The sequence below is a fragment of the Parasteatoda tepidariorum genome, chromosome 2, assembly GCF_982258835.1.
Source record: "Parasteatoda tepidariorum strain Cologne lab strain chromosome 2, Ptep-v5.0, whole genome shotgun sequence".
NCBI lineage: Eukaryota > Metazoa > Arthropoda > Arachnida > Araneae > Theridiidae > Parasteatoda > Parasteatoda tepidariorum.
The window spans coordinates 8584650-8605300 of NC_141756.1; the positions used below are offsets into that span (position 1 = coordinate 8584650).

The 20651-nt window shown below is 32.0% G+C and overlaps 1 protein-coding gene across 2 annotated transcripts in view; it reads right to left on the reverse strand.

Moving 5' to 3' along the window:
* Positions 1-20651, reverse strand: part of LOC107436632 (uncharacterized) — a 330656-nt gene that overhangs the window by 183283 nt on the left and 126722 nt on the right. For both annotated transcript variants that reach the window (XM_043043999.3, XM_043044000.3), the window contains exon 2: positions 11416-11467. In XM_043043999.3, coding sequence (XP_042899933.1) covers positions 11416-11443 — 28 coding nt within the window. In that variant the 5' untranslated portion in view covers positions 11444-11467. The remainder of the gene's footprint in view (positions 1-11415; positions 11468-20651) is intronic.

The following is a 20651-nucleotide window of genomic DNA, read 5'->3' on the forward strand; positions in this document are numbered from 1 at the left end:
GACATTAAGCTGGAGAAATTTAAAAAAAAGAAAGAAAAAAAAAACTTTGACATCATTTTGTGAATCATTATTGGTTATGGAAGAGATCAAAATTAAAATCTCTTATATACTTCTGCAAAATCTGAAAGTAATCTCATTTACAAGAAAGAAAAATGAAATTCGGATTTTGTGTAGTATTATTTTAACGTTTGCAGCTTCTTTAATTTGTTTGTTCGTTTTTTTGATTTGCCAAAATAGTTAACAAGATCTTGAAAGCAACACCTTTGTTAATAATTTAAAATTCAAAAAAGGTAAATTAGTTTAAATCGAAAACTTTGAAATAATTCGTTATATATCACATGCAGTTTCTAACATAACATTAATTACGCTTATAATGCTTATAATGCTGTACTTTACTAAACAAATATATTGTATAATAAAATCATTTTAATTCCTTATCATAATGTGCTTGTTTAGAAATTTTAAAATTCTGATCGAAATCTATGTTTAATTAACAATCGCTAAGAATATAGGATGAGAAGAAAACATTCATTATCTACATGAAACCATAACTTGTTTCATTAATAACTTAAATGAATTCCATTCTCACTATAAATAGTTATCACGAAACTTATATAAGCATACCGTGCATTTAAATTATAAAAATAAAATCATCGAAACGAATTACATCGGTGTATATGTTTGACAGAAGTTGATTTTGAATGCATTTGATGCATTTTAACTTATGTCATCATTCTTTTACATTATAGTAACTTCAATGAATAATTTAAATGTCTAAAATTTATGATTATAATATTCAAATGTTTGCTAAACTAGATTGAATGAGTTATTATATTTATCTTTTACAGCCTTTTTATTCTAATTATATAGTTTAAGTAGTTAATGTTTTATGTGTGGTATATAATTCTGAGGAATGGACATAATTAGAGTATTTATTGCAATACAAACATACATATCTTATTTTTTATTTTATTTTATTTTTTATTTTTCTTGTAGGCGAAAATATTCTTAAATCTCACGTATGATATCGGATAAAATTTAATGGAACAGGTTAACATTCAGAACCTAGATTCTTCTAAACCCTGGGTAGGTTCAGAAAAAAGTGCTTTAATCACATTAGATGCATAGTCTGAGAAAAAAAAGTTGGGTCAAAATTGCCAGAATATGGTAAAATTTGCCATTTTTCTGACTCTAAAAGGACCACAAAAAAATCGGTAAGTTTTATAAAAAAAACTTTGGCAATGACCTTGGTGAAATAAATAATAAAATGATTCGTAAAAATTTGGTAATTGTGGTAAAAATTAAATTTATCATGATACCTTAGAGTATAAAATCCATTTTTTCGGTTAAATTTACATTTAAGTTTCGTATTTTTTACTAAATGTATGATAACAAGACATATAATTCAGAAAACCAGATTCACCATCTAACAATTAACAAATAAATGGTTCACCACTGTTTATTTTGGATTTTTTTTTTAACCAGTTATTATGTTTTTTTTCCCAAGAAATGTCATTACTATACTGAACAGTTATTTTATCAGAATGTACTTTCTCTGTTTAGGTTGTAATAAACTACCCGTGCAGCTAGTTCTCTAAAATTTAAAGCAGAAAAGTAGAAGGATATGGAAAGTTAGTATACATAATAAAATGAAATAAAGTGAAATTCTTGCAGAAAATTCTCTTGAGGGAGAAAGAGAGCAAAAGCTTTTCATCCCAGAAATTCCTTGTCAATAGGAGGTGATTAGAGCAAGAAAATAAATAAAACGAATCACCCTGAATAACTTTTGATCTAATGACTGCATCTTCAGCTACTAGGAGTCAATCCCAATGGTTCCAGCGGAGTAACTTTAAACATGTTAATTAATTAGGTGCATACAAAATATATTGAATAGAACAAAATCAGACAGAAAAATGTTTGTTTTTTCTGAATAAACATGCTTATTTTTTACGAGTTTGGATTTCAGACCCTTAAAATGTAAAGGGTGAGAGCCATTGGAGTTTGGGTCTGGAGAGCGGTCCAAAGTTTCGACCCTTTAATTTTACTTTTGGCATATTTCCCCAAATCTCAAGAACTTTTTAAGTGAATCGAAAAAATTTCGCATACAATCATGAAATTTGTTTATCTAATCTTAGTTTAAGGCAAAAAAAAAACTTTTTAATCGTTATTTATTTATTATTTTATGTATCATTTTACATCATTTTAAAGTATAAAATTTCATATGATAAAATACAACATTTGACCAAAATGGGTCAAATAGTTCCTGAGAAGCAACATATCATTAAAAGTCTATAAATATAATTAAATTTATAATATTTTGATATTCAGAAATCCAAATGCATCGAAAAAAAGGTAATATTATTCACCGAAAAGTACATTTTATGTTTCATTTCGTAACTTGAAATATTGTCAGCACTAAATTATCATTTTTGAGATGACCCCTACGAACCATTCAAATTGCGAGGATCCGATCTTGGAATCAAAAGTAATTCTGGATAATTCGTTTTTTTTTTTTTTTTTTTTTTTTTTGAGCAATGTACGTCAGTTTTACAGTATTTTTGCGTTCTGTTTTGTTGCATGTATATTTTGTTCGCCAATTTTGACATGTGAATGTGACTGATGTTGGACTGGCCAGCAAGAAATTATCATAATGCGGTTTTAATTTATTGAAAAATTTCAAAAATTTGTACTAAGAATTTCAATTACTTTTCTTTGATTTAAAAATTTACTGATCTGTCGAAAAAGTTTGAACTTCAAAAAGAAACTCTCGAAAAAACATTTATGGTCCTTCACATATGTTTGTTGCAACAAGATTTTTTTTGAGCCTGAGGACCGCCTACTTAAAAGATTTTGTATATTAAAAATAACCATACCTTGTTAAGATCAACAAGACAAGACAGACAGGAGTAGTAAAATGCAATTAGGATATTCAATTAAAAATGTGTGTGTGTTTTGTTAAATTGGTGAATACCTGCAAGCGACGTCAAGTGTGAGTCAGACAATCATGTTACGTTGCTTACGTCGTGTTGCCTCTAATTAAATCTGACCAAGCCTTAAAACTGTAGCTGCTCTAAAACTCCATGAACAATCACATCTTTAAGTACAACCATGTGATTGGTTGAAAGTACCTATTTCAATGTATTAAATAAATATTTTATTTTTTAACTTTTTATGCTGAAATAAATAATTTTGTTAAATTGGATAACAATTAATTAATATAAATAGATTGAGGCATCTTTAAGAAAGTTATTTGATTCGTTAATTTTGTAGTGATAATTTTGTTTTAATTTTTCGTAGTCCATATTACTTAATTAACAGAAGTCAGTCTAAAACAATAGGTACAGACAAGCGAAAAAAAAGATGAAATTATCAAATATGAAACGCATGGAAATAGCAAAACCTTGTCTGAAACAAGCCTCATAAGGATCATAATCATCACGCGATTAATTAAATATTAATTGTCTGAAACGCATTGAAATAGCAAAACCTTGTCTGAAGCTATTCCTCCGCGAGTTCGACATAAGCTTCTGTATATGCAAGATTGTAAATATTTTGGAAGCCGTCTTAATTTATAACGGATCAATGATCAGGTAGAGTTTTGAATGGGAGGCTAATGTGTTTTCCTTGGAATAACAGCGACGTTTTCCTCACAGCACACCTGTCTTATTCCTCGAACTTCAATGAGGGATGGCGGATATATATTTATATATAGCTTCATATATATCTCAGCTATTTAAGATGATGCGGTGGAGACGATATTCCACCCTGCCCTATCCCCAATTTTAGGAAGCAGCGTCTTCTGCCAGAGTAAGCTTCTCGCTCTCTTTGCCCATCTAGAACTCTTTGATTTATGAAGAGGACTTTAAACCGCAGGCCTCGTCGACAATCGATCCTTTTTCCAAGGAAGGAAAAATTATAGTTCTCCAAAGCTTTCTCTGTTCGCCTCTTTGGAATTTCTGCCAAGAATGGAAATGGATGGAAGAGGATTAGAACGAACATTCGAAGGTATAGGGGGGATCCAAAAATGAGGGGGTGGCAAAGGATTGCTGTTTTAAAACTCTTTGTCTTCGATGGGGAAGAGATTCTGTCGGGGGAGTGGTCATTAGGAAAGAGAGTTTCTTGTCGCCGGGAGGGGGTTCGTTCTATTGGTCTCTTGAGGGGGACATTGCTTTCTCGACATTAAGATGGCAAGACGGATTCCTTGTTCGAAAAGCGTTGTTCTCCATGTTCGATGTTCTGTCTGGAAGTGAAGTTTTCGAGATTACTTGGCAGTTTTGGCCAGAGGGTTGTGATATCTTTCTCCACTGAGATAATGATTCGGTCCGACTAGAGTTTGCATTCGAACATTTCATTGGAAACATGATTCTTTCTAAACTCTTTAGAAAAGGACGTTCAGAAAGTAAAAACAAATCTGGATCCAGAACCAATTATTCTTACTTGACTATATGATATTTTGTAAATAAAATATTATTATTTTTTCATTTCTTCTTGATACTATATTGAATTCCACCAGTTTTAGATATAATCCATTTGAGCAAGTAGGAAAAAAAAAGGAAGCCATGGCTACGCCTACATACTATCTTTATATATATATATTTCTTCTGTGCGTGTGTTTGTCACTGAACTCCTCCTAAACGGCTGGACCGATTTAAATGAAATTTTCTGTGTACCTTCAGAAGGATTCGAGAATGGTTTATATCTAATTTTTTTTTCATTTTTTGGACAGATTTAACGTATATTTTAAATATATCTTCATTTAATCGTATTCGGATCCAAACTAGACATAGAAACATAATAAATCAAAAATAATATTCACGCACGTTGCAACAAGTCATGTTAAACTCTAATACTTATGCTCGCCCTTAAAAGAAGAGCATCAAATATATTTGCAAGTATGTGAATAAAGGCAATGATATAGAAGTATTTCGAGTTGAAAATACCAATGTGACTGCTCTTCCAGTGAATAACAACGACGAAATAACGCTGTACCAAATAGGCCGGTACATCAGCTCCAATGAAGCTGTTTGGTGTATCTTTGGTTTCCCAATTAATGAGCGGGATCCAACCGTTATTCATTTAACCGTCCATCTTGAAAACGGTCAGAGCGTATTTTTCACGAACGAGACAGCGATTGACCGAGCTATAAATCCACCAAAAACTACACTCACCAAATTTTTTGAATTGGGTAATCGTACGGATGCTTTTGGCGTCTTTGCACGGACATTACTCTACTCAGAAGTACCACCCTATTTCACATGGGTTCAAAAAATGGACACCCCACAAGCAAGGCACACCGGATGATGCATGTCCCGATTTATTCAAATCAAACGCCTTGGGGGAAATATTTACAGTCAATCCAAGGCAGACTGAGTGCTTTTATTTTCGACTGTTGTTGGTTAATTACACCAGCTCATTGTCATTTCAAGATATACGTAAAGTCGATGGAAATCAGCATCCAAAGTATATAAATATGCATGCTTTGCACTCGGCTTGCTGGAAGACGACAACCAGTGGGAATGTATGCTTGCTGAAGCAGCATTGAACTGTACTGCAAAGCAAAATTGTCTACTATTTGCTATAGTATTAGCTACATGTTTCCTGGCCCGTATAGAAACGTTATGAGAATATCACAAAGATTCGATGACTGATGATATACAGTATCAATATCGCACAAGTTGCAACGATCTAACGATAGTATTCAGCGATGCTATGTACAATGAAGCACTGATTGCTATTTAGGATCTTTGCATTATTATTGCCAAATTGCCACTCAGTCATTTTGGTATGCTTTCGCCAAATCGAAGTGCATCTGATTTATTAAACACTGACATGAATCGTGAACTTCAATACAATACGATAGAAATGGCAGCGATTGTTACTCGCAATGTTCCACTAATGAATGAGAAACAAAGGAACATTTATGACTACATTATGCTCGCAGTTTCAGCAGGACAATGTGGATTTTTTTCCTGATGCACCAGGTGGAACTGGCAAAACATTAATTACTTCGCTAATTCTCGGTGAAATACGATCAAATAATGGCATCACGTTGGCCGTTGCATCATCTGGCACTGCGGCAATTTTATTGGATGGAGCCAGAACAGCTCATTCAGTATTTAAGCTGCCACTAAATATTCAAAACAACTCAGATGCAGTGTGCAACATAAAAAATATTTCTTCTATGGCCACAGTGTTAAAACACTGTAAAATTATCATCTGGGATGATTGCACTATGGCACACAAAAATCGCCTGAGGCGTTGAACAGGACATTGAAAGATATAAAAAATAATGACAAATTATTTGGCGGCACTCTGTTACTCCTTTCAGGTGATTTCAGACAAACATTCCGCGTTTAATGTACGCTGAGGAGATCAATGCTTTCTTGAAATCATCTCCACTTTGGCGTAATGTTGAAAAAGTTCAACTAAAAGTAAATATGCGCGTCCAAATGCTTCAAGATCCATCTGCTGAAACATTCTCAAAACAATTGTTAGATATCGGTGATGGAAAAGTTACTAAGAATGAGACTGGATGCTTAAATTACCGGACGATTTTTGCACAATCATTGATTCACAAGATGCTCTCATTAGCCTAATATTTCCCGATGTACACACGCAATGCCTTCATCATGAGTGGCTGGCAGAAAGGGCGATTTTAGCAGCAAAAAATTTGGACGTCATTGAATTGAATCCGTAGATGCAACAGTTATTGCCAGGTAACTTGGTGACATGCAAATCCGTTGATGCAGTTTGCGATCCCATTGAAGCTGCAAATTTTCCAACAGAGTTTTTAAACTCATTGGATTTACCTGGCATATCACCGCATAATTTAGTACTCAAAGTGGGATCTCCGGTTATTTTGCTTCGTAATTTGAACCCATCTTGGCTGTGCAACGGCAAGCGATTAGTCGTTAAAAAATTAATGAACAACGTCATCGAAGTCATTATTTTAAATGACAAATTCCGGGATGAAAGTATATTACTTCCACGAATCCTTATTATGTGCCAATCCCTATTATGCCCCCACAGATGTGCCAATTCAATTTAAACGCATTCAGATCCACATTAGATTGGCATTCGCAATGATAAGACCAAACAATGTCTGTTTGCGTCTTAAGGTCTGGTTTCTTAGGACAAGCGCCTTATCTGAGCGTCAGCGGGACGTCAACGTCCCGCTGACGCCAGCAAAATACTGGTTTGTTAGCTCAAGGCCTGGTTTCTTAGAACTAGCGCCTTATCTGGGCGTCAGCGGAAAGTTGACGTAGAGCTGACGCCAAAAAAATACTTTTTTGTTAACTCAGCGTGAGCAGTCGGTCCAACGCAGACATTATCTCTCATTGCGCATGCGTTAATAACGTAAACAAATATTTATTTATAACGAATGCTTAATATAACGAATGCTGTCTTTTATAAAAGGGTGAGTTTTATGAAAATTTACAAACCTGCATATTGTAGAATTATGCAAGAATTTAGTGTCTAATAAAAATCTATGGGCAACAGTTTTGTTGGATCTAATGTCTCTCTTAAGGTCTGGTTTCTTAGGACAAGCGCCTTATCTGGGCGTCAGCGGGACGTCAACGTCACGCTGACGCCAACAAAATACTGGTTTGTTAGCTCAATGCCTGGTTTCTTAGAACTAGCGCCTTATCTGGGCGTCAGCGGAAAGTTGACGTAGATCTGACGCCAAAAAAATACTTTTTTGTTAGCTCAGCGTGAGCAGTCGGTCCAACGCAGACATTATCTCTCATTGCGCATGCGTTAATAACGTAAACAAATATTTATTTTGAATTTGTATTGATTTTTTTATTGTCGACCAGCGTTTTAGAGAACAAATAATGACTTTGTCCAAGAAAAAACACATTATAGCTGAGCTAAATGAAGAGTGCTATGTTTAATGAAGAAGCTATGTTTAATGTCAAAATCAAAATCTTGGCTGATTTCAATTTGCAACAGGATGTTGTCCGCCATTGCTTCTGTGGTTAACGTCACGTTGTAATCAAACTGCAGTTGAGTTGGACGGTTATTGTAGTTCAAGATGAGCGTTCGATGACGTATACTATCAAACTCACAAATGGACCAATCAGAGGTTAACGCTGATTTCCAGCTGACGGCGTCCTGTCCTAAGAAACCAGGCCTTTACGTGTATCAATGCACGATGTGAATTTGTTTTCCTTTTTCTTTCCTTTTTTACAGTGTAGAAAAGCAAAACGGACCACCCTGATCAACTTTTGGTCTAATGATTGGATCTTCAGGTTCTAAGACTCAATCTTAATGGCTCGAAATGGTGACTTAAAATATGGTAATTAATAGGTGCAGACGATATTTTAAGATTCGAAATCAGAAACAAAAGCGTATTTTCTCTGAATAAACATGCCTTTTTTTTCTCAATGGATTTGGATTTTTGACTATCAAAATAAAGGGTGTATCCCTAACCTTGGAAATATGGTCCCCATAGTTTGGTCAGGAGAACGATTCAAAGTTTGGACCCCTTAAAGTTAATTTTTCTTAATGCCTATTCCGCCATATCTCGAGAAATGTTTGAGAGAATTAAAAAAAAAATTTGCAAGCAGTTATATAATTCGCTTATCCAAATATAATTCAATATTAAAAAATAACTTTTAGCAACTATTTATTATTTATTACTTTATTTAAGAATCTAATATAGATAATTCTCTTATGTGGCTCCCAAATTTTGGCTGTATTTCTTTTCCGCCGGTGGCAACGTTTGCTTTGTTTTGTTTACGTTACTATTTCTCTTACACGGCGAATCGACCAATGAGTGCCGCTAAAAATGTCACATGCCAAATCTAGCTGAGGTGGCTCAACATATAGCGCTTTAAAAAACGGAAACTGAAATAACCAGAGAGCATCAGCTGCGGTTATTTTGAACGTTCGAAACACATCAATTTTTCCATCCTTATAATTTATATTGAGAAGCTAATTTGAGTAAACATTTAACACAATACACACAGCATTTTACGCACTACACTACACAGCTAAACACTTTACATTTAAACATGCACCATATTTTGTTTGCCCCATTGAACTGTTCTTAATGACTAATACATTATTTAGGTAGGATTCGAAATGAAGTTCTTTAATTTTCTTAAATCAAGTTTAGAAAGCTTCATAAAAATCAAACTAATCGGGAGTACAGCATTAAAAACATGTTTTCAAAATGTTATTCATAACTTCAAAATTAAGAAAAGCAATCTCTTTAAACTAATTTTTAATTTTAAAAAGTGCATTTAAGAAAAATATTTGCTCTTTAAATTTTTTTATGAACTAAATCACATCTTAATTTACTCGTTTCTTGAAAAAGTCTTAACATTTTAATTTTGACAGTTTTACGCCACTTTGAAATACATTAAACAAAGTAGCATCAAATTTCAACTTTTATAAACATTAAGACAGTCTTCACGTCAGACGCTGATGTCATTAATCAGTCTGGTTCGTCGTCTGAATCGTAGCTCTTTTCCGTTGAAATGTGTCTACGTTCGAAAAAGCAATCGATTCTACAAGTTATTCAATTACTTTCAACTCTTTCAAAACAAATCCTGAGACTTGAATAGTGATTGTTTGGATTGAATTTAAGAACCTAAGAGATGATATCTATAAAAATCTCCCTTCGTAAAAATGGCTTACGTATAAAGAATATTATAACGCTAGTTTATTTAAAGAATACATATATATATATATATATATATATATATATATATATATATATATATATATATATATATATATATATATATATATATATATATATATATATATATATATATATATATATATATATATATATATATATATGTAATAACAGGGCTCCAACCCTGTTATCAGTGTTGTATTTAGCTTGAAATAATTGCAGTCTTAAGCCATCATACGTTCTAAACAGGTTTATTTAAATGTTGGCTGGTATTGCTAACAGTGCACGTCCCCACTCCTGCAAAGGAGGGGGAGTGGACAAGACTCCGGACAATCCCGGAACAGCTTATCAGGATCACATTATGTTGAAAAGGACACGCAAAACTATGCGCTCTTACGTTTTATACCAACATAGATTTGAAGTAAAAAGGCACATTTCGTACATTCCCTGTATCCTTACGCATTAAGGAAAATCATTTCTGCTTCCTTATATGGAATTGAAAAAGGGAACGATTCTAAAAATAACTCTTCCTTTGAAATATAAATCTATTTATATTTCAATGGTATGTTTTCAGCCTTGAATTCCCAAAATAGAATCTCTCTACGCTTATTCTTTAACAAAGACATTTTATGAAAACGAAAGAGATTTAATTCTTTTATTAATACAAAAGTATTTACTTTTTGTATTGCATATATATATATATATATATATATATATATATATATATATATATATATATATATATATATATATATATATATATATATATATATATATATGCAATTCTTTAAAACATTTAAACTTACTCTTGCATTTCTAAAAACTAATTTCTTAATTCTTAGCAAATAAAGCACAACCTTAGAACGAAGGAATAAATTCTGATATATTTACCATACTGTATGATAAAAATAATTCGAATAATAAAAAAAAAGTAATTCTGGCCAATAAAACCATTATATACGGTATTTAAATCATTCATTTTGTAATTTTTGAGTTTATATAATTTACCGTAAATCTTGGTTTTTAAAATTCCAGTTCTTTTACCACACCTGTAGTAAAACTGAAAAGTAAATTAAAACCGAATGAATAATTTTTATGGCATGTTTTGAAGTATCATGATAAAATTACTCCATTTCAAAATTACAAATTTACGGAATTGAGCTTTGTTAGTTGTAAACTCAAAATTGGGTCAGCTGGTCAACGACAGTTTATAAAATAAAATAATTCGTTACATCTCGTTGGTATTTTCAGTATCTCATTGCTTCGATAATAATTTGCGATTCTTAATGTGTATAGTATTTTAACTACTGTTTTTTCAAAATATATATTACTGACGGCCATTACATACTCATTTTATATTAAAACTAGTGGCCTGATTCTATCTAACTTGCTTCAATATTACACTAAATCTTCCAAAAAGCAAAGAATTTTTGATGTAAAATAGTTCAATTTATTAATTTATAAAAATGCGTTTAAGCGTGTTACCTTCTTAAAAGAGGGATTTATTTTCAATTAAAACTGAAGGGGCTCTACACACTTTCTTTACAAAAATAGAGTTCTAACACGCATCTATCTCTTCAAAACTTGTACTTGAGAAGCTGAATAAATGCATCTCCAATAACACGAACATCCTCATCTAAAATTCCATTCTACACAGAACAAATTACGAACAGAAAAAAAAGAAAAGAACCACCAGTCACGACACCTCAAGTTTAGAACATCTCTTCTCAAAACATAAATGCAAAAGAAGCAAAAATCAGACTTACCAGGTGGAAGTTTAATCATAAAGACCATTCTCTTCTGGAGTGTTCTGGAAATCTGCAAAAGAACAGAAAGAACTTATTCTTGTGTCTAGACACAAATGCAGAGACATAAAAGAAAATGGTAGAAACACAAGAGAATTTTTGCTTTTTCTTTATTTTGCCCTTCCAGCATTTTGCTTTGTTCTTTTTTCCCCCATCCTGTTGGAAAGGGTATTTGGAACTACTTAGACCACTTCTCTGGAATGTCTTGTTTTACAGTGGCTCAGAAGTAACATTCTATTGGCCAATGGAGATAATTGGTGATGAACGCTTATTTTGACACCGCTTTTACTATTATTTTTTTTTCGGGAGAGTATTTCGCTCCTGGAAAAAAAGGATGGATGGTGTTCATTTCCTGTTAATTTTTTCTTTCTTTCTAAGGCTGCTTACGTTTCATTTGAACCTTCCACTTATTTTCTCAAGAAAAGTCTACCTATCATTATTAGTTAGGGATTTAATGTAATATAATAGATTATTTGCAGCAGTAGTTTTTAGAAAAGACTATATGCTGGTTTACATCATTTTACTTCTTTGTAACTGAATGATATTCTAATTTGAAGTCTTAAGTTCTTAGAAATGTTTATTGCATTATCCCGGCAGTTTTATCTTCGGTTTTCAAGTTTTTGTCTTATGCCTTCTTTTATTACGACAGACTATCGTTCTTCGTCTCATAAGGTGCGAAGATGTTGCTCATTTAACGCTACCAGGTGGGCACCCGTAAATCTAAGTCAAAGAGGCGAGCAACATTACATACGCCTAATTGCCGCAAACCCGTTCTTGGAGTGGACCACATTCGCACATCACAGGACAACACACAGAGAGAATCATCCTGAGCCGGATTCGAACTCGCAATCATTGGCATTGCAGGCAGACATACTGACCGCTCGACCACCTGGCCGGACATACCGGTAATGAACCAACCGCACATAAGAAGTTGGTAATTCTAATCTGTGATAGATCGTATATTTGTTATGTAAATTTTTATTTGGTGGTTTTTGTTCAAGAAGTAGAGGTTTGCTTTGATGTTTTAGTCGTCTTTAAGTTTTATCAACTATGTATACGTTAGCAATATGTAACATCATTGTATGCGTCTTTGTTAGCAAATTTTTTTTTATTACCGATGAAATTTTTTGTCATTTTATGCCTCATTAACTCAGAATCTTTGTGACTGATGCCCTTTTTTTTTATAGTTATTTAACTTTGTTGACTGAATATGATAAAAAACAATTAAATAAATAGTTTGTAACCATTTTTATGGGAAGCATGCAATCACACTTTCATAAACTTATATCTCTCGATTATCAATCTCATGTAAGATTTCGTTAATTTAAATATTTAATTACAATACGTACTAAAATGTCACATTATTTTTAAACTAAATTCAGTTTCAGTGTCTAGATTAAAAATTCAAAGCTTTTATCTTAGAAAAACTTCCTCGGGATATACTTGAAAAAAATACTTACTATATTTTGAAATATGTACTATATTTTGTGAAAGATTACCAATTTTATTAGCATAAGAATGTTAAAGACTGCTAATACTTCCAAAAGGAAAATTTTAAAATTTAGGACACAAGGTTTCAGTTCAGAAGTCAACCAATTAAGGTTAATCGGAACGTAAGGTTAATCAGAAAACTCTACTTGCGGCCGTGATAGTTTCCTCAAGAGTAATCCATGTCCGACATGCACCCAGCTAATTAACCCGCTTGTGCCACCATCTGTGGCTTTATCAAAAATTATCAAAATTTCATGGGAGTTGACAACGGCAACAGGTGAATTTTCAAATTGGTTTGGTTGTCATCAGCATAAAATTGATATAAGCCATAAAGTTATTGTTTTCCTATGAATATTTTTGTTTCCCTAATTTTAAGGTTAAAATTGTTATGATTACGTTTTTTATTTTGTTTGATTTGATTTTAGAGTTTAGAAGTATTGTTTTTATTATTATTATTATTATTATTAGAATAATATAATTCTACGTTACGTATTAAGATAAAGTTATTTAAATCGGTGTCTGATCTTATTAAACGATTTTCAATTATTATGTTTTCATACAAATTACATTAATATACTACCGGCAATGTATGAAACGCCGGCATTCTATAAAATGCCTAGGCATTGTATATAATACCGGATGTTTTTAGACAAAGTATGAAATATGAGAAGTATTACATACTTTCCCTAGGCATTGTATGTAATACCTAAGCATTCTATAGAATGACAAATGCCATTTAGGCAAAGCATAAAAAAACGTCCTGTTGAGGTTGTTATATGCATTTCTGAAAATTAAAATGTTATTCTGAAAAAAATAATGAGAGTGCCATTAAAAAAAATTTATTCAAAATGCGTAAAGAGAAATGAAAGTTGTGCAAAACATCATTTATGCCTTTCTTGTTAAGGGAAACAAAATTTTCATATTAAAGGTAAGAAATTGATCTACTTGTTGCAACATGGCGGGGTTGACCGACATTCTGAATTTGACATTTTGAAATGACGTTTTGACGAATCAGAAATGTATTTTGTACTTTGCCGGTTTATCATTTGGCATTCTATAGAATGCCTAGGAAATGTGTGAAATATGAATCATTTCACACTTTGCCGGCAAATTTTAGGCATTATATACAATGCCTAGGCATTCTATAGAATGCCGGATTTCAAACTTTGCTGGTAACAAATATACTACTATTATGAATTACGGTTTAAGAGATTCGTTAAATGATTTGGAACTTAGCTTTCAGCTTTGCGCGAAGTGATAAATGCAAAAATTGCATTTAAAATACATTCATCCGTTTGGTAAGCAAAAAATATTAAATTACAGTTGTGAACTCATCAAATTTGTTTTGACAACATACTTTTAGTTTTAAAAAATAATTACTTAAAAAAGTGATTTATGCTCACTTATAGCTCTTAATAGTACCACAAGGGAAATATTTGAACCTGGGAAATGGAGGCACAAGTGTCTCTTTTTAGTACATATATTTTTAGTTGAATAATTTCAACTGTTTTATGCCAGGAAACAGTAATTTTTGCGAACAAGTCATAGGGTTTGGTGAACGTCAGCGAACAGGATCCTTAACCCCTTAGTACATACGTAATAGTGCCTGCATCTTCTCCATAGCTTCAACTTTTCCTTACTATCTTCCTCCAAATTATAAAGTATGGTTGGTTGGTTCTAATGCCACTTGCCACATAGCCAAGCCTGCTTGGTGAAAACCGAGCAAATTTAAGGCAGAGTGTGCGATTCTTGTTTTTCAGTGGCGTCATCTATGGCCAAGAATTCGACTTCGCCATACCATACGTCACACCTGTTCATAAGGCGAGCCCATTCATGCGTACATTCATTCATACACAGATCGCAATTTTGACCTGATTTAGAGAACGATCGATCTCCAATCCAGTACCCCCAAAGGTTTTGATTTGTTACGGGAACATGGAGGACTTTGCGACTCAACAGAATTTTAACGTGCATCAGTCACCAACAACATGGAGAGTCTTCGGTCGGCGGGGTTCGAACCTACGAACTCTTGAACATGGACCCAGTGCCCTACCTACCAGGCTATCACGGCCCATTGTAAAGTATAAATTTAAGATATAAATAATTCCCATATTTCTTTATGTTTCACTAAAGTCAAATTATTTTAAGTTACGAAAAGTACGTTGCATGTAGAACTTTATGACGCAATTTACCAAAGTATAACATTTCCATATGACGAAAATAAGTTCTTTTGTTCCGATCAATTCATCTCTTGCTTGAATAGTTTTTCCAAAAATATTTCCATCAGTTTTTGTTAAATTTTTAAGCCCAAATAAAGATGTACGTTCCTTTAATTTATGTTTATTATTAACTTTTTAATTAGAAAACTCCATTCAGAAGAACATTTTTCTTTTTACCACTAGGGATTATCATCTTCGGCTGATAAAGAGACAAATAAACACGTCTCGTTTTCTGGAAATTTTTATACCTGCTCCAGACTAAAATCTTTTTGCTTTGGAGAAATCTTACATTTTTCATTCTAAGAACATAACATGGCGCTTTGTCAAGAAACATGGGATATGTTCGTGGAAACATGTTGAATATAAAAATCCTACGTCCTCAATCTTCGAAAAAGGTTATTCGCGTGATTTTTCTACAAATACTTTCTGCCAAAGTTGAGAATGGCAGTTTTCCAAAGTATTTACGATGCCGTGCAATTTTTATGACACTTTTATGACGACCCGATACAAAATTCCTCTCCACCCCCTACTACCTTCTGCGTTTGTGGTTACTTTTTTAGCCAGCCATATAAAAGTTAAGAATGCGTTGCCCCGCATACACTTAAGGATTTTTGAACGGTCAAAAATTTACTGCCCACCATCGTGGAATTCATGGGATATTTGTTGCCAACAAAGGATAAAGTATCATCGTTGAGCCTTAAAACTCGTAATGGGCGTTTGATGCAAGAAACTGAGTTTTAAAAATCTATTTGTGGAATACAGTTTTATGCGATAAAGGGATTTTAAGGAGTTAAATGCTATTAAACTAATTGCATTCACTTGCACTATTAAACTGCATTAAATTTAGAAAAATGAATTGCGGTTTTATTGATTTTTTTTATTTTTTTTTTCTGTCAGAACTATCAATGTTATTTATTCTTAACGATTAAAGCGGAATTTTAGAGACAAAAACAAGATTTTTGAAAAATCATTAGCATTGCAAAGCATAAATATATCCCTGAAAAATAAAAGTTTTTAAAATTATTGTTTTTAACAAGAATATTTTGGTGTTTCTCATTTGTTTTTCAAAAATAAATAAATAAAGTTTGTTGAAAAATGTTAAAAATCTGTTAGAATAAAGCATTTACATGGTGTTTTCAATTTTTGATTTTAAAGCCATCATCATATCATATATCACGAATTTGTTAAAAATAATTTTCTGAGGTTATGACAAAATAATAACTGTGAGAGAAACGTCATCAAAATTCGATATGTTATTTATTTCTATACAATTCTTGTGAAAATAGGTATTAAATTCCGATAACAGATGAATTCAGACACTATTATTAACAAATATATTTTAACCATCCATAGGCAAGTGTCTTCAGAGCAGGCATTAACACATGTCTTCAGGGGTAGCCGTTAAATAATGTTTCCAGTATTTGCTAAAAGCAGGCGTCTTCATAGAGTGATATTAACGAATGAGCTCAGAATCAGCCAATATCAAGTTAGCTTCTGAGTCTACCATACATAGAGGATACCATTAATATGTGTCTTCAGAGGCAAATATTAAAAAATGCTTTCAGAAGCTGCCGTATACACAAATTTCTTAAGAATCTACCATTAAAAATGTCTTCAAATGCTGATTCAAACGTATTCAGAGGCTACCATTAACACGTGTCTTTAGAAGCTGCCATTAAAACAAATATTTTCAGAAACTGCCTCTAACAGATATCTTCTTTATCTGCTAATAACAAGTGTCTTCATAGAATGCAATTAACGAATGTGTTCAGGATCTATCAATCAAAAGTGTCTACCATACAGTAGAGGCTGCTATTAACAAATATCTTCTGATTCAAACATAAAAAAATGTCATCAGTGTATCATCCTGTATCAGAGTTTTCATGTAATGAAGGATATGAGGAAATAAAATGGTGTCAACGCTTGGATTCGAACCCCTTTTCAGCCGGTCACGAGATTGCCCGATTAGCCCTCTCAACTACAATGTGTAAAAAGCACCACGGAACAAAATGACTTTTTAATGTTGGTCTAGTAGGCACCTGTAGAATTCTGATTGTTTATAGCTAAAAACGATTGATAAGCGTTTTTTCTCATAATTAACAGTTTGAATAACTTATTTTTTTATGGTTATTTGACTGTTATTGTTAAATTTGGTAAAATATTAATAAATTGCTATTCGACCGAAAAACTTCTAATAATGTATTAGAAACTGTTCTATCATTAGTACTACTGTTTTATTCGGTTTAAATTTTTTCCAGGATTCTTATTTTTAAAACCTAACTGATGTTCAAAGCAACCAAAATAATGTATCTTTAGAGGCTCGTTATATGACTTACGCAGTTCGAACAATAAAGTTTGCCAACGTCTGAGGGGACTTTTACTCTCGAGTACATTCCAAGAGAACAAAATTATCACGCATTTTTTTCTTTCATTTCCCCTTTGCGAGATACGAATTTAATGTAAATGAATGCGGTAGAAGATATACATATCTCTGTACTTTTCATCAACTGTGAAAAGCTGGTTACTTTATTCCTCCACGCCTCATTGAGTTACGTGATAAGTAATGTTGTAGCTCAACTTTATTTCCCGAAAAGAGAAAAAGAAAATGTCTCGAAGACAGTAAATTGTATTATTTCTTGTTTGAATGAATGCCGCTGAGAGAGAGGTAAGGGATTCGGTCCCCGCCATTAAACAGATGAAGAAAAATGACAAGTCGAAACACGCAGAATCCTCGCGGATTGGGAGGGGGAGGGAGGGAGAGGAGGGTGTGCTTCAACAAGAAGGGGAACCCCCCACAAGTCTTTACAAATAATAGTCGAGGCTTACTGGAGAGAATCCCAAACTTTTTATTTGCAAAGATAAATGTTGCTCTGAGCCATTATCACGTGCCAATGCTTATCGGAACGGAAAAAGTTTATGGTAGAGAGAAAGAGTATAGGCCTGAGAAACTAGCGCCAACGGATTAATTTTTAAACCCACATTAATGGTTATTGCCACATTATTGCTCGCTCTATATTAGACACTATATTTTCTAGGAATTATGGTTTTCTATATTAGTGATTTTTTTATTATGTTTTTAGATTCAGTAAAAATGTATAAATTAGCAATAGTTCCCACGCAATGTGTTTTACTTAATCGCGTGTGATAACTTCGATTACAATATTATCCCGCGTAATCTTTTATTTTTCTTGTTAACGTTTTTTTAATCATAATAAAAAATAGTAATTTTCTTTAATAATTTAACCTTTCTTCAGAGATGGAACACTGGTGTCGATTTCATATATATTTTTTCTGACTCTCTAATTACAAGCAAAAATATTTCGGTATTTTTTAATTATAAAAAAGCAGATTCTCTAAAAATGTTTAAATTAGCAATAAGTCGCATGCAATGTGCTTATTTAATTGCGTGCGATAACTTCAATGATAACTACAACGATAACTACAATGCTAACCGTTAATTATTTTATCTTTATTTTTTTATTTTGGTAACGTTTTTTTCTTAACATAGTTTAAAAATTTTTTGTTGTTGTTGTTAATACTTGGCGAAGATGAGACACTGCAGTTTCTTCTGACGCTTTAATTACAGGCGAAAAAATCATTTTTTTTATTTTTTAATTATAAAAATCAGTCTACTAGTTAGTAAAAAAATCTGTTATATTCGCTGACTTATATTTGTACAAAAATATAAAACCCTCAAAAATTGGTCTGATTTTTTTTCATTCATATTAAAAATTCGATCAATAATTTATTTTTTAAATTAAAGAAATTTCAATGATGAATAACTGCTTAACTGCAAATTTGAAAAATTATTGTTTGGTAGCGAGCCGTTTTTGGAAAATTTTACCTTTAACGCAGAAAAAGACTCCAGGATTTCATGCTGTATATCTTAACTATAAATTTTTAAAATGCTACATATGATATTTTTCACTTATTTTGACTTACATTAATACGAAATAATGAAAAATATGCTTAATAAAAATTCATCACCAAGGGGTTAACAGCGTTCTTTGAAAATAATATCCTCATAATCACTGAGACTAAACTTTCAGATGTATGCAAGGAGCCTTTTATAAATGCATCCCATCATGCTGTTCGATTTCTGCATAGCAAATATGACACTATTATTTGAGTTCCATGATACACGGATTTTAAAATGATGATCCATATTTTGTTCACATATGAATTACAAAAAGTATTCGCGTTTGTTTCTATGACAACATGATTTACAGCATACATATGCATTTCCTAATAATAATTCATATTTAGAATATATATGACAACCTACGTCGACTGAAGCTAATTCACAAATTCCATGAGTTTCGACATACGTTTCATTATGTGCATTTGCATTTTGCATAAAAACAGACAATTTATAAGAGAATGAATGCTCGATTGTGCAATATCCAGGGTGATAACATTATGCATTATTTATATAATTTCAAAAATGTACTATATTTCATGTGAAGCAAAGAAGTTGCAAATCATAAAAACGCATTTAAAATTCACAAACGGTTAAAATGTTGACGGAAAATTTTAGAAGAAACAAATGAAGAAATAGGACCAATGAAGAATATGTTATTAAAAGTTACATGAAAAAATATATAAATTACGATTAGAGTAAAATGTTTTTTTTTTACTTCGATGTCAATCCCTAACTTCACATTGAGTTCTTATAAGACCACTGCTTTTTGAGAATTGTTATGTAATTTTGTTTTCGCTGCAATATAATGGATAAGCAATAATAATTTTTTTTTTTTTTTTTAAAAAAAGAAGGAAGAAGAACAGTGTTGCTCGTACTCAAGAAAAAAAAACTCAATTTATACTTTTTAGTAATAAATTTCAAACTATTCAGTGATCTATTTTTTTTTTTTTTTTTTTTTTTTTTTGATTTGCTGAATTCTTTTTTAACATTTCTCTTTTTCTCATTTCCCCCTCATGTTTTGTGCTATTATAATGTCGAAGGACTATTTGCTTCTTTAAAGGCTTATCAAAGTTTTTATAATTGAATAAATAAAATGTTTCGGGATCATTCTTCTCCATTCACATCGCTTTTGTGTACGAATTCAAATGTTTCCAAGACTGTGAAATAAATTACATAAATGACCTTAAAATTAAGATTCGAAAATCGTTATTTAAATGAGAAAATTATTGTCATTCTCAAAGTTAATTATTGTAAATGTCGATACTGGAAATATCGATTGATTACTAATCAAGTTGAAATTAAAAGACTGATTCTTTAGCTCTCATTGATTATATTAATTCCTTTGAAAAAGACATAATTTCAAAATTATCCTCCATTACAATTGACGCTTACAGATTTATTATTTTAAAGAAAGTTTCAATCGGATATAAATAAATTCAACCAGCGTGTATTTTTCTTAATTTGAAAATTTAATTGAATATTTAATTAGATATTATAGCAAGATTCAAAATTTGATTTTTCGGGGCTTCAGGCTTCTATCCTTTTTCCCTTCAAAATTCCATTCC